We start from the raw sequence: 13713 nt of genomic DNA on the forward strand, positions 1-13713 counted from the left end.
AATCACTTACTGAACTGTCATATTCAATTATCTAGCTTATTTTTATAAAATACTGTTTACCTTCAATCTATGGCGCTTTGATAAAAATCAACTAGCTAAATTCTAAGAACCAATATACTAAAAAGAACCAATATATTAAATATATATAACTTCTTTGAACAATTCCTCAGATTTGTCATCAAATAAGTATATTTTCATGTAACTTGTTGGATAATTTAATAATTTTTCTCTTGGAATACTTCATTTGAAATGTTTCTCTAACATTCTCTGCTTTTCTATCAGTTTCTTGTATTTTGTTTTATATGTTCTATTACCTATTATTTGTCAAAGAAATCTATCCATTTTAATAGTTAGCAATTTTCTTTCTTCTAAAATTAAGAAATAAGATTAGTTAGAATAGCATATAATAAAGTTAAATCTTTAAAAACAAATAAAACTAATTATCCAAATGCTATCTACTAAAGTAAGCCGTCGTCTTTATATGATTTCCAAACAGAGTCCATCCAAAGGCAACTACAACTGACCCTTGAAGTTTATATCATGGAGGCTTTGGGCAAACACCCTCCATGCAGTACAAAAATCTTAGTATAACTTAGTCAGCCCTTCATATACATGGTTCCTCCGCATCTAGGGATTCAATCAACTGCAGATCATGCAGTACTGCAGCATTTACTATTGAAAAAAGAAAATCCATGTATAAGTGGACGCACACAGTTCAAGCCTGTGTTGTTCAAAGGTCAACTGTACTTATTTCAATTCCAAGTTCTTACGTATACCAAATACCAGAAGTTAAATAACACAAGATCAAATAAATCATAAGTTTATTTGACTTCTATCTTTTTATGCCATGATCCAGAAATAAGTAAACAACATCAAATAAAAATATCTAGAAGTTTTCCTATGATTTCAGACTTTTTTCTCCCTAGCACTATACTTGCACCACCTGAACAAAATTCATGAAGTTTTCATGTAAATATTTCTCATTAAGACCATTTTTCTTGGGTATGACAATAAAGTTTAATATATTTCAGATGCTATTCCTTTTAGCTCTGTGAGGTCAACAAAAACCAGCATCTATCTTCAAATCCTGAATATTGCATTTTAAGTAAATTATTAAACCACTTCTATGTGAAATGATGGGAGCTTTGTCTATAACCAAAATTTTACTGCCTAATTCTTAAGTTTTCCAAAAAGTTGTTCCCTTATCTCAATAGATGTGTTTTACAACAATCAGGACTATAACTCTGCCATGATACACTCATATAAGAACTATTTTTTGAAGTGTTGATAAATACTTCAAGTCAGAAAGTTACTTTATATAGTATGTTGTGTCAGTGTTTCATAAATACTTCTTCCTTTGCTTTAGAAATACCCTTTGATAAAATATTTTGGGAAGTTATTTTCTCATTTTTTTGAAAACTGACTTCTATTTATTTTTTCCAGCTATAATGAGATATGTTGTCAAAGTACACAACATATACCTTGTTGTCAAGGTGCATTGTCAGATATGTTGTCAAGATTGATTTGATATTTTCATGAAATATTTCATGACACTTCCATCATCTCACAAAATTACTATTTCTTTCGTATGGTGAAAACATTCGAGATTTACTCTTCAGATCAGATCAGTCGCTCAGTCGTGTCCAACTCTTTGCGATCCCATGAATCGCAGCACGCCAGGCCTCCCTGTCCATCACCATCTCCCGGAGTTCACTCAGACTCACGTCCATTGGGTCAGTGATGCCATCCAGCCATCTCATCCTCTGTTGTCCCCTTCTCCTCCTGCCCCCAATCCCTCCCAGCATCAGAGTCTTTTCCAATGAGTCAACTCTTCGCATGAGGTGGCCAAAGTACTGGAGTTTCAGCTTTAGCATCATTCCTTCCAAAGAAATCCCAGGGCTGATCTCCTTCAGAATGGACTGGTTGGATCTCCCTGCAGTCCCTCTTAGCAGTTCTCAAATATTTAAAACAGTATATCCCCAGAACTTATTCAAATTGTAACTGGGGGGTTATATTCTGACTAACATCTCCACATTTCCCCCACCCCTTGGTAACCATCATTCTAATCTGTTTCTAATAAATTCACCTCTTCAGATTCCATGTATATGTGATACACAGTTATCTGTCTTTCCCTGACTTAATTCACTTATACAATGCCCCTAAGGTCCATCCATGCTGTTGCAAATGGCAAGATGTCCTTCTTTTTCATGGCTAAACGATATTCCATTGTATATAATATATGTCACACCTTTATGCACTCAACTGTTGATGAACACAGGTTGTTCCCATATCTTGGCTAATGCAAATAATATAGCAATGAACATGGGATATTCATTCAAGCAGATACCTCTTCAAGATTTTCTTTTTCATTTCCTTTCCACGTGTAGGAGTTACATTGCTGGATCATGTGGTCATTGTCGTTTCAGTTATTTGAAAAAATCTCCAAACTGTTTTTCACAGTGGCTACACCAACTTGCAATCCCACCAACAGTATACAAGGGTTCCCTCCAATGCTTATTTCTTGTCTTTATGATTACACCTATTCTAATAGGCATGAGGTGATATCACTCTGGTTCTAATTTGCATTTCACTGATGATTAGTAACGTTGAGCACTTTTTCATGTATCTGTTGGTCATCTGGATGCCTTCTTTGGAAAAAATGTGTTTTAAGATCTTTTGCCCATTTTTAAATCATATCATTATGGTTTCTTTGCTTTGCTATTGAGTTATATGAGTTATTTATATATTTTGGATATTAACCCCTATCAGACACAGATTTACAAATGTTTTCTCCCATTCAGTAGGTTGCCTCTTCGTTTTGTGGATAGTTTCCTTTGCTGTGCCAAAGTCTTTTAGTTTAGTATAGACACACTTGCTTATTTTTGCTTTTGTTGCCTTTACTTTTGGTGACAAATCCAAGAAATCACCACCAAGACCAATGTCAAAAAGCTATGTTTTCTTCTAAGAATTGTATGGTTTCAAGCCTTATATTCAAATCCTAATCCACTTTGAGTTGATTTTTGTGTAAGTGGTCCAGTTTCATTCTTTTGCATGTGGATGTCCGATTTTTCCAACAGCATTTATCTTTTCCCCGTTGAGTATTCTTGGCTTCATCATAAATTGACCATATATGTGTGGGTTTATTTCTGGGTTCTCTATTCTGTTACATTGCTCTATATATCTGTTTTTGTGCCAATACCATATTGCTCTGATTATGATGCAATTACTTTGAAATACAGAATGAAGGCAGGAGTATGGTATCTCCAGCTTTGTTCTTCATCCTTATGGTTGCTTGGGCTATTTAGAGTCTTGTGTGGTTCCATTGTGTGAAAAATGGTACTGGAATTTTGATAGAGATTACATTGAATCTGTAGATTGCTTTGAGTACTATGGACATTTTAATAGTATTAATTCTTCTAATCCATGAACAGAGGATAGCCCTCCATTTATTTGTGTCTTTTTCAATTTCTTTCATCAATGACTTTTGTTTTTAGTGTACAGATCTTTCACCTCCTTGATTAAATTTATTCTGAGCGATTTTATTCTTTTTGATACAACTGTAAGTGGGATTATTTTCATTACTCTTATAATTCATTACTGAATTCTGTACTCTACAGCATTAATGAATTTATTAGTTCTAAAAGTTTTTTGGTGGAATCTCTAGGGTTTTCAATATGCAATTTCAAGTTATCAGCAAACAGACAATCCTACTTCTTCCCTTACAATTTGGATACTTTTTTTCATTCTTTCCTTGCCTAATTGCTTTGGCTAGGGCTTCAGTACTACGTTGAATACAAGTGGCCATAATGGGCATCCTTGTCTTATTCCTGATCTTAAAGAAAAAGCTTTTGGTTTTTCACTGCTGATTATGATGTTAGCTGTGGGCTATCGTATATGGTCTTCATTATGTTGAGGTACATTCCCTCTGTGCTCAGTGTGCTGAGGTCTTTTTTTAATCATAAATGGATTTTTTTGTCAAATGCTTTTTTGCACTTAGTGACATGAACACACAGTTTTTATCCTTCATATTGTTATGTGCATATCACACTGATTGATCTGCAGTTGTTGAATCACTCTTGCTTCCCTGGAATAAATCCCTCTTGATCAAAGTGTACGATGTACACTTTTAATGTACTATTAAATTTAGTTTGTTAAAATTTTACTGAGGATTTTTGCTTCTATGTTCATCAGGAATACTGGCATGTATTTTTTCTTTTCTTGTAGTGTCCTTGTCTGGTTTTGGTATTAGGGTAACGTTGGCCTTATAAAAATTAGTTTAAAACTGTTCCTTCATCTTCAACTTTTTGGAAGAGTTTGAAAAGGATTATATTGGTATTAATTCTTCATTAAACATTCAGTAGAATTCACCAAAGTCTGGGCCTGGACTTTTGTCTGTAGTGAGGTTTTTGATTATTGATATAATCTCCTTGCTAGTAATCAATCTGTTCAGATATTCTATTTCTCCATGATTCAGTCTTGGTAGAGTTTACGTTTTTAGGAATTTATTTCTTCTATGTTAACCAATTTGTTGGTATATAGTTGTTCATATCAGTCTCCCATGATCTTTTGACTTCTATAGTATAGTTGTAACATTTCTTTCATTTCGAATTTTGAGTCCTCTTTTATTCTTGCTGAATCCAGCTAAAGACCTGTCTCTTTTGTTTATAGTGAAAAAAACCCAGCTCTTAGTTTCACTAATCTTTTCTATAATCTCCTTGGGCTCATTCATTTATTTCTGCTCTTACCTTTATTATTATTATTTCCTTCCTTCTACTAATTTTGGGCTTAAGTTTGTTCTTTTGCTAGTCCCTTGAGGAATAAAGATAGGTCGGTTGTTTGCTGTACAGCAGTGATTAACACAACAGTGTAATTCAACTATACATCAATAAAAAATAAATTTTAAAAAAGACAGGCTGTTCGTGTTTATGTTTTTTGTTAAAATAATCAAACTGTGTTTCACCCTGGACATACAAATTATTTGTTTTAGGTTTGTATTCCTGTGGAGTATCAAGAGATATTCTGGATTTCAGCTCACTACTACTATTTCTTTTTTATCGCCTCTGACAGATTCAGAATATTCATGTTTATGATGTCTAAGACAATAAAATGTTGCTGCCTCTTCATTTATAATAATATAATAAAATTAGTTCTTGCATTTATAAATATCAAAACCACAGATACTACTAAGTCAAGAATCACAGTGCAGTAACAACGAAAGGAACCAAAATGAAAACTATTTAAAACTCGACTGTTGAAAAAGCTGTAGCAATTGAAAAATCTGAAGATAATGATAAACAGATGATTCTTTGAAAGCACAGAAGGCTCCAGCTTCACAAGCAATGTGCAGTGGAGATACGCCACTAAGACCCAGGCTGGACAGATCATGAGTGCTGCAAAACCAGACCCCACTAAAGCCCAGAAAATCAGCTGAACTAATGAGTTCACACTGAAATGTGTATTATTAGCTTTTGCCACTTCTCACATTTACTATTACATCATTCACTGACTGATAATGAAGAGTTTAAATATCTTATCAACCAGTAGAGCCATCCCAATGTAAATAGCTTAAAAGCAGTCCTGGTTGTGACAGTCACACTAAATAGCCCTAATTTTTCTCTAAACTGTCACTCTTAGGACCACTGATACTTTCCATTCTGAAATAATGCCAACTGGAACACAGTGCTATTCAATTTCTTTTTAAAAGCAAAAATTTCCAAAAAAGGAGATTTCAATAAAATACAGTCTAAGAGGGGAAACCATGATGAAGAGTTTTCCACAGTAATGCTGCTAAATTTAAACCACATTGCCAGCAAAATATTTACCCATCAGGCATCATCACCAACCCCACCACAACCATCTACTATTTACAGGTTAAGTAAGAGTAAAATCGTTGCCCACCCCCATCACTGAAAAGTAAATGAACAAGCATAAATCGACCTAAATTCTAAGTCATATTATGCCATGCTCTTTGTTGAACACCCTTCAATGTTTCTCCTTGTGGAAAAAAAAATTTTTTTCTTCCAACCAGAACCCTAAGAGTTCCAGACCTCTCTGCTCGCCTGACTAACTCCTCTTTATTCTTCAGCTCGAAGCTCACAGGACACTTCCTTAGAGATCCTTCCCCAACCACCCAGACGAAATTCTGCATCTCCTCTTCTCACAGCCCCTTATTCTTTTTCTGCACCATGCTCTTCAAAATGTGCAGTTAAAAATGTATCCACATGATAACTTACTGTTTGCCTACTCACAAGACAAAGAGCTCCATGCAGGCATGTTTTGGTCCCTATAGTACATCCAATACCTAGAATGATGCCTGGCCACAGAAAAGGGCTAGATAAATATCCGTTGAACAAAATGGAAATAAATTGCTAAATGCCCAATATCTATGTAATAGACCTGCTAAAAGTAAAACAGGGCTTCAGGTTTGTTTCGTTTTTTTAAAACACGTTACATAACAGGAGAAATATCTTTGAGTATTACTATTTCAAGAGCAAATATGTACACAAATGAAGATTATAAAAATAGTGATTACACAAATAGCAATTACACAACAGTGGCACACACTTGCCACCCTCACCTGACTTAGCTTGGATGCTGGGATGCATAGAAGATTAAGAGGGCCCATTTTCCAGCTGCCACCACCATCAGCAAAGAGGTCTCCCTGGTCTCTCCCCAGACTGTGGGGCAGAAGGAATGATTGTGGCAGAGGGAAGAAACAACCTAGTCAAGAGGCCAAGCCCTCACGTTCTAAGAACAGTAACCACCCCCACCCTAATAGATCTCACTTGTACAATTCCACTCAAAGATGATCCTTTCATTACCCATATTGCAGCATTAGAAATTCCACAGCAAAGCATGTGCTGGTTCAGGTCAAACAGCTTTTGCCAAGATGACCACATACCCAGGCCTTCTGATGGGAAACAGAGTGAGTGGGAAGGAAGACTTGAAACACACTAACAATCATGGCAAGTAAGGACAGGCTAAAAGACTGTAAACCCTGATGAAATCAGATAAGCAAAGTATATGCATACACGAGAATGAACTCGAAGTTATGGTAACAGTAGAGGTTAAGTGACAGTGGGCTCTCAAGTCCATCATATTAGTAGGGAAAGTGGAACAGAAGTGACAGTCTGTGAAACTGAAAAGTTACAATTTTTCAATTTATACCATGGATGTGTTTAAAAAAAAAAGGTTACACCATGGATGCTCCTATATGGCTGAATGGGGCCTGAAGAGTCAGGGAGACTGAGCTTGGGCCTGGGTCATGGAAATATGCAGAAGAGTGGGCTATAGATCAGAGAGGTCCGAAGGAGGAGGCGAGGAAGGAACTTAGATGAAAAACATAGGGTTACAAAAGAAGAGACTGAAATGGAAGCAAAATGAAATCATTTCTAGTGTCATGAACTAAACAGATGGAAAAAGAGCATCCTGGGGAAAAACTAGGACTCAGTTAAGGTGAGGTAGAGGAGCAGCATTTGAGGAAAAGGTTTAACACATGAGACTTTGTCTAGGGCCAACAGAGCAGGTGGCAACAGGAGCAGCCGGGCAATGTCGACTGGGGGTGGGAGTTCAAAAGGGAACAGAAAAACAGGGATTTGTGACTAAGGTACCAGTTCAGGTAGGATGAAGTACTGTGCATGAGGCCCTGGACATGCAGGTCCCAAGATGAGTAAGGGAAAGGCAGTATGGGCAAGTGATCAGCTCACGATAAAAATGTCAGGTCCACTCATCTCCCTTGGTCATGCTTGACGGACCCTGTGCACACCTATCGGATTCTCTTTCCTGAAAATTAAAAAAGTGGAGCCACTTTATAACACCCTGGAAAGAATATCTACGTTAACTCCTGTGAACACTCTGGTTCACTTCTCTCACAAAACCTGGTTACTCAAAATCTCCCCCAATTCAGAGAGCTAGCTGCATCCTAACCTTTAATAATGTCTTCACATTTTCTTTTTTTGGCATGATATAGCCAGAATCATTTCTGCTGCTTGTAACCAAAATACCTGCCCTGAATCCACATGGCTCCTGCCCATCACAAACTCATTTTATAAATGAGAAACTGAGGCCCTGAGAATGCATTTTTTTCCAGGTGGTAACACCAAAACACAATTTCCCCTACTATTAGTATTCTCAATGATACTTTTAAACAGATTTAGACAGCTTCCAAAAGATTTATAATCTAAATATCATCAGATAAAATCCAGATACAAAGGTAAAATAGAAAAAGCTAAAACTAGAGCAGATGGAGGTGGGTAAAGAGTGAGGAAGACCCATGATATTCTAAGAGTAGCTATTGGAAGGTATATTTCATATCCTACCATAACATGAAGCCTAAGAAACCAAAGATTTCTATAATTTTTTTAAATATCTGAAGCCATTGTATCAATATAAAATCTGTGATTGAAAAACGGAGACATAAAAAGGTACAGAACCAAAAGGAGAAAAGATAAATATCGACCCACAGACAAAATTATAAAGACCATGTCTATAACAGCAGAGTATTTTTGGCACTCATCACACGCTTAAAAACATTTGGCTTGGTATCCTTCCCCTCCAAATATTTTTGGACTATAAAATATTTCTCATAATTCTTTGACTTTCCAAGATTCTGTTGCCATTTCACTTCCTCCTTTTCTCAGAATCAGTAAGGCTGATTTCCTCTGTTTACCCTAGCGAGTGTCCTTCCCTGCCTAAAACTTGCACCTTATTTCCCTTTCTCTAGCCAAAAATATGGCCACTATGTATTATTCTTTCCTGTTTCCTTGGTATTTGATAGATTCTGGTCTAACCATTCCCTCCCTAATACAAAAGATTCTTAATTGGCACAATCTCGCAAACTTCTTCCATGGCACTGCTTCAGAAACAACAAGAACTTTTAAATAAAAAGGTTAACAGAGGTGACCTGTTTCTGAGTATAAACACCACATATGCTTCCATGAAGCTGTTCATTTCTCTTTGAACCGCTGGTTTTCAGCAAAAAAAAAGAAGGAAAGAAAGTCTCTTATTTATTCCAGATGGTTCAAACCCATTATGATAAATATATACAGCCAGTGCCCCATATAAAATAACTTCATATAGATATAATTATTTTCTAAAAAGTAAACTATACACATTAAGTAACATGTTTAATTAAAATAAAAATTGTTATAAAATCTAATAGGTAGACTATATAAACCAGAATGGAAATTCAGGCTTCCTCTACACTTACAGATCAGAAAACAAATGAAATATTCATAAAAAATGAAAAAATATTCATACAAAATATTCAAAAAAATGTTTTTTTTCCACTTGTAAAATCATTTTATTGGTATAAATATACATATGAATAAAATACCTCAGCCTGTAATGTAAGTGAATATTTGTGAAATGTCTTAAAAAGTAGTATTTTGATTTTTTACAGGTGTCAAAGTATTCTCTCTTAATCACACATTAAAAGCTAATATGCAGAACAGAAATTAAAGGCCTTCAAAAAACATGAATATTCATAAAACCTCATTCCAATCAACTATATACATTAATCTGGGAGCATGGTAGAATCAGCCATGGGCCTTTCACTCGGTTCTTAACTCGCTTGTTGGTGGTATCACAAAGGTCACCGTACCAAATTTAAATGTACAATTCCACGTCGGGAAGGAAGACGTTCCCCATGGGAGAATGTAAAAACCATACCCAAGATCTGATATATATAATTTATACAAATTATTAGTGTGCTCTGTTAATTACAGTGTGCAATCGCATACATCAAGAATAAATTGCTCTATGAGTCAAGTGCAGGTTTGACACAGGTACATGGCAGCAGTACCCCACAGTCAGCTGGATGGTGTTACTTATGAGTATGTGTCCAGTTACCTCGTTTACCTCCCCACACTCATCTGACGGGGCAACCTGTAGCTGCCTCAGAGAAACTCAAGTAGGGCCCATGGGATAATGCTGGCATTTGTTGAAGGCAGATGAAGGAATGCATAGAATGCATACTTCTTCACTTACAAGAAGAAGTATGTATCATAGACTTCTTATTGCACTTAGCTCTATTTACTTCCAATCTAATAATTACACAAATTCAATTCCATGTACATGCAAATTGTGTGAAAACACCCACTACTCAAGTAACAGAGGAAAACAGCAAATCTTATTGAGGTTTATACCAAAATTTAATACAGAACACTCTTCAGGAAAAGGAACATCGTTTCTCTCTCAACCACAACTATCCTCAATTGATATATGCTGACGCCACTACCTCCTAAAGCAGTGGTTCATATGGGAGGGGGTAGGGGACAGAGGGAAAGGTGTGTCCACCCTCCTGGCCCCCAGAGGACACGTGGCAAGTTTGGGAGACAGTTTTGGTTGTCCCAAAAGCGGTTGGGGACATGCGGGTTGATATGCTACTGGCCTCTAGCGGGTAGAGGTCAGGGATGCTGTGAAACACACAATGGGCTGTGTACACGACAGCCTTTCACAACCAAGATTATCCAGCTTAAATGGCTGAGACACTGGCCCACAGAGAAATGAGGCTGAAAGGAAAGAGCAGCTGACAAGGACACCCACGATTCACTGTCGGCCCTCCCCATTCCAAGGAGTCCCCTACCTTGGACGCCTGTGGAGTGGATATCACATGGACTGTGCTGGGTTTGACTCCGTTAGCCTTTGGCCGCTTATAGAGAGCAAATCTGCTTTTCCTCCGGCCTCTGTCTCCATTAGGTAAAGCACCATTGTACCTATAAACAGAGATGAAAGAGTTCGTTTATTTGTAGATTTTTAAAGGCATTCAGAATAAAAGTCTGATAGAATTAAGGGAAAAGACAGGAATGCTCATAAAGACTTGTCCACTAACCACCCCACAAAAGGGATACAAAACAGAGACTTCGGCTGTAATGAAATTCAAATCACTTCCAGAAACTTAATTTAAGAGTGATATACCAAGTAATTTAGGTTCCTTATTCTATAAAGTCAGACTCTTCAAATCTTTGCAGAAGAGACCAAGTATAAATAAGCAAATGAGAATTCTGCAGAGGCTCTATTAGCGCCAGCTCAATTCAACAAACGTCATCCTAACGGACCCTGGAGAAACACTGGAGAAATATTTTTAAATGAGTTGGTTAGAAAAGAGCATACTAATTAAACCTCATCTCTCACTCTCAAATCTTAATGTCTGCAGGATCTTTATTTGTAAGATCAAATTTAGTTGCTTGCATTCTTAAAAGTTCCGAATTCTCTACCTCCATTCCAATTGCTATTTGAACCCTATACTGTCAAGTTAGTGAAAGCTAGCCTTAAAAATTAAACAAAGTATGCCTCTATAAGGTTGCCCATTAAAAAGCCCAAAGGTATAAAAGCAGAGTTTTAGTCCACAAACTATCAACTATCTTAAAAAGTCACCTGGGAAATAGTACTTGTCCTTAAGCAGACTTCCCTAAATTAATACCGTAAGCCAGTGACCCCCAACCTTTTTGGCACCAGGGATAGATTTTGTAGAAAACAATTTCTCCACAGACCAGGGGGTAGGTTGGGGGGATGGTTTGGGGGTGACTGTCATAAGAAGAACACAACCCAGACCCCTGGCACGAGCAGCTCGCAGTAGGGCTCACTCTCTTATGAGAATCTAAGAAAGTGAAGTCGCTCAGTTGTGTCTGACTCTCTGTGACCCCATGGACTGTAGCCTACCAGGTTCCTCTGTCCATGGGATTTTCCAGGCGAGAATACTGGAGTGGGGTGCCATTTCCTTCTCCAGGAGATCTTCCTGACCCAGGGATTGAACCCGGGTCTCCCGCATTGTAGGCAGACGCTCTACCGTCTAAGCCATGAGGGAAGAATCTAATGCCATCTCAAATCTGACAGGAGGTGGAGCTCAGGCTGTAATGTGAGCAATGGGGAGCAGCTGTAAATACATATGAAGCTTCACCTGCTCACCTCCTGCTGTGCAGTCCCCCGTTTTTTTTTGGGGGGGTGGTGGTGGTGGGGACCCCTGCCTGAAAGCCAATACCAGTGTTTAAAAAGAATGCAGGTGTGCAAGAGCATTTCCATTTCACCTGTATTTTCTAATCTAGATTACAGGTGTCTGTACATTCTGACTTCTGTCTCATGCCCTGTTTATTCTCCAGCTCCCTCTTGGCAGAAGTTCTTTTGAACAGAACCAAAAGAGGAATTGTTGCAAATTTGTGTGGATAAACATGACAACTCTGAGGCTCCCGCCAAGCACCAAAGTCGGAGGTGACGTGGGTGGCGGCTCCACGCTCTCCTGTAAGTCCTGCCTTTGCCACTCGCCCATCTTACCCAGAGAGCACGGTGGGCAGTGTGGCAAAGGGGACACGAGGCCCAAGGGGAACAGCAAAAGTCCGAACAAGGGTTTGTGGTGTTTGTTTTACTATTCTGTAGCTGCAGTATGATAATGGATTTAAATTACCAGAAGTTATTCCTGCTGTGTTTTTAACTGTTTCCATCTCCATCATAAAGGAACGTCAGCTACAGAAAATGTCTCCAGAGTACAGAAATCATTTGTTTCAGGTCTTACTCCTCTCCTTTTTTAGAGCCAAGATCAGAATAATGGACATGATTTTCTTAAACATACCTGTGATCGCTACTCTAACAAACATATCCCTGATTAAACAACCATTATAAATCAACTGTATCTTAATATATTTGTACATCACTTACACCAGGATGAGCACCCTGTATCAAGAGAAACATATGTGAATTAAAGGCAGGGTCTAAACAATTTAAAGGGACGTTTTCATCACTGTGGCCTGGAACAACTGGTACAAGATCTGGCAAGGTGTCCTGTGCCCCTTACATTTGCCCAGCTCTCCGCTGCACCTTTCTCTCAACTACACACTGCTGAAACTAGTCAAAGAATGTGGCAGATGCTTTTTAAGAGATCTGCTCACTATGACATCCCTTCTAGGAAATCCAGCCCTGAACACCCTAAGGTAAGCCCAGTACTACATCTGAATGAAATGGCCAGGCCAGCACCCTCCCCACTGAGTGGCTGGTGACAGACGTTTGGTCCAAATTGGCCAATGACAGTCTCATGTCAGAAAACACAAAGCCGGGACCCAGAGACAACCCACCAGTCTGTGTGGATGGCCAGAGCTGCAAACTGTAGGCGTCGGAGCTGTGGGGATGTCAGAGTCTGTTCTGTGATGAAGCAGCAGAGAAGTGAGGAGCAAAGCAGATGAACAGGGACAAGAAATGAAAAGAGATGCAAAGAGGATCCTTAAGGGTGTCTCTTGGCCCAGATGTACTCTGACCCCTGTTCATGAAATCCTTTCTGGTTTTAGCTAACTCAGATTGGTTTCTTCTACCTACAACCCAAAAGCCATATCTAATATAAAGATGAAAACACAAAAACCAGGAATGTCAACTTAACATATACAGAAACATTTTAATTTCAATCGGCGGAGCAGAGACGCACAAATACGGCAAGAAATACCTTTTATACCTTCAAATAAATAAGTAAACCCCTCTTAGTCACAGGCCACAGAACCAGGACCAAGACAAAGTTGTATCGCCAAAGATAGGAGGAGAGAGACTTTCAATGGCATGTCATCAGTTAAGAGGCCAGTGTGATTTGGAAAAGAATGGGTCTTTGATGACCTCACCCTTCTTCAGAGCAAACCAGCCAAGTAAACACAAGCAAGCCTCTCCAACACGGAGCCTCACTCAGCGCCTCCTCTCTCTTTCTAATCTTCTCCTCATAGCCGAGAACCTTGAAACAGG

The 13713-nt window shown here is 38.2% G+C and overlaps 1 protein-coding gene across 2 annotated transcripts in view; it reads right to left on the reverse strand.

Annotated features, from left to right (window-relative positions):
• The window catches only part of PELI2 (pellino E3 ubiquitin protein ligase family member 2), a 199598-nt gene that overhangs the window by 134353 nt on the left and 51532 nt on the right, over nucleotides 1-13713 (reverse strand). For both annotated transcript variants that reach the window (XM_070377784.1, XM_005887354.2), the window contains exon 2: nucleotides 10586-10715. In XM_070377784.1, coding sequence (XP_070233885.1) covers nucleotides 10586-10715 — 130 coding nt within the window. The remainder of the gene's footprint in view (nucleotides 1-10585; nucleotides 10716-13713) is intronic.

Source organism: Bos mutus, chromosome 10, assembly GCF_027580195.1.
Source record: "Bos mutus isolate GX-2022 chromosome 10, NWIPB_WYAK_1.1, whole genome shotgun sequence".
In the NCBI taxonomy this organism is placed as follows: Eukaryota; Metazoa; Chordata; class Mammalia; order Artiodactyla; family Bovidae; genus Bos; species Bos mutus.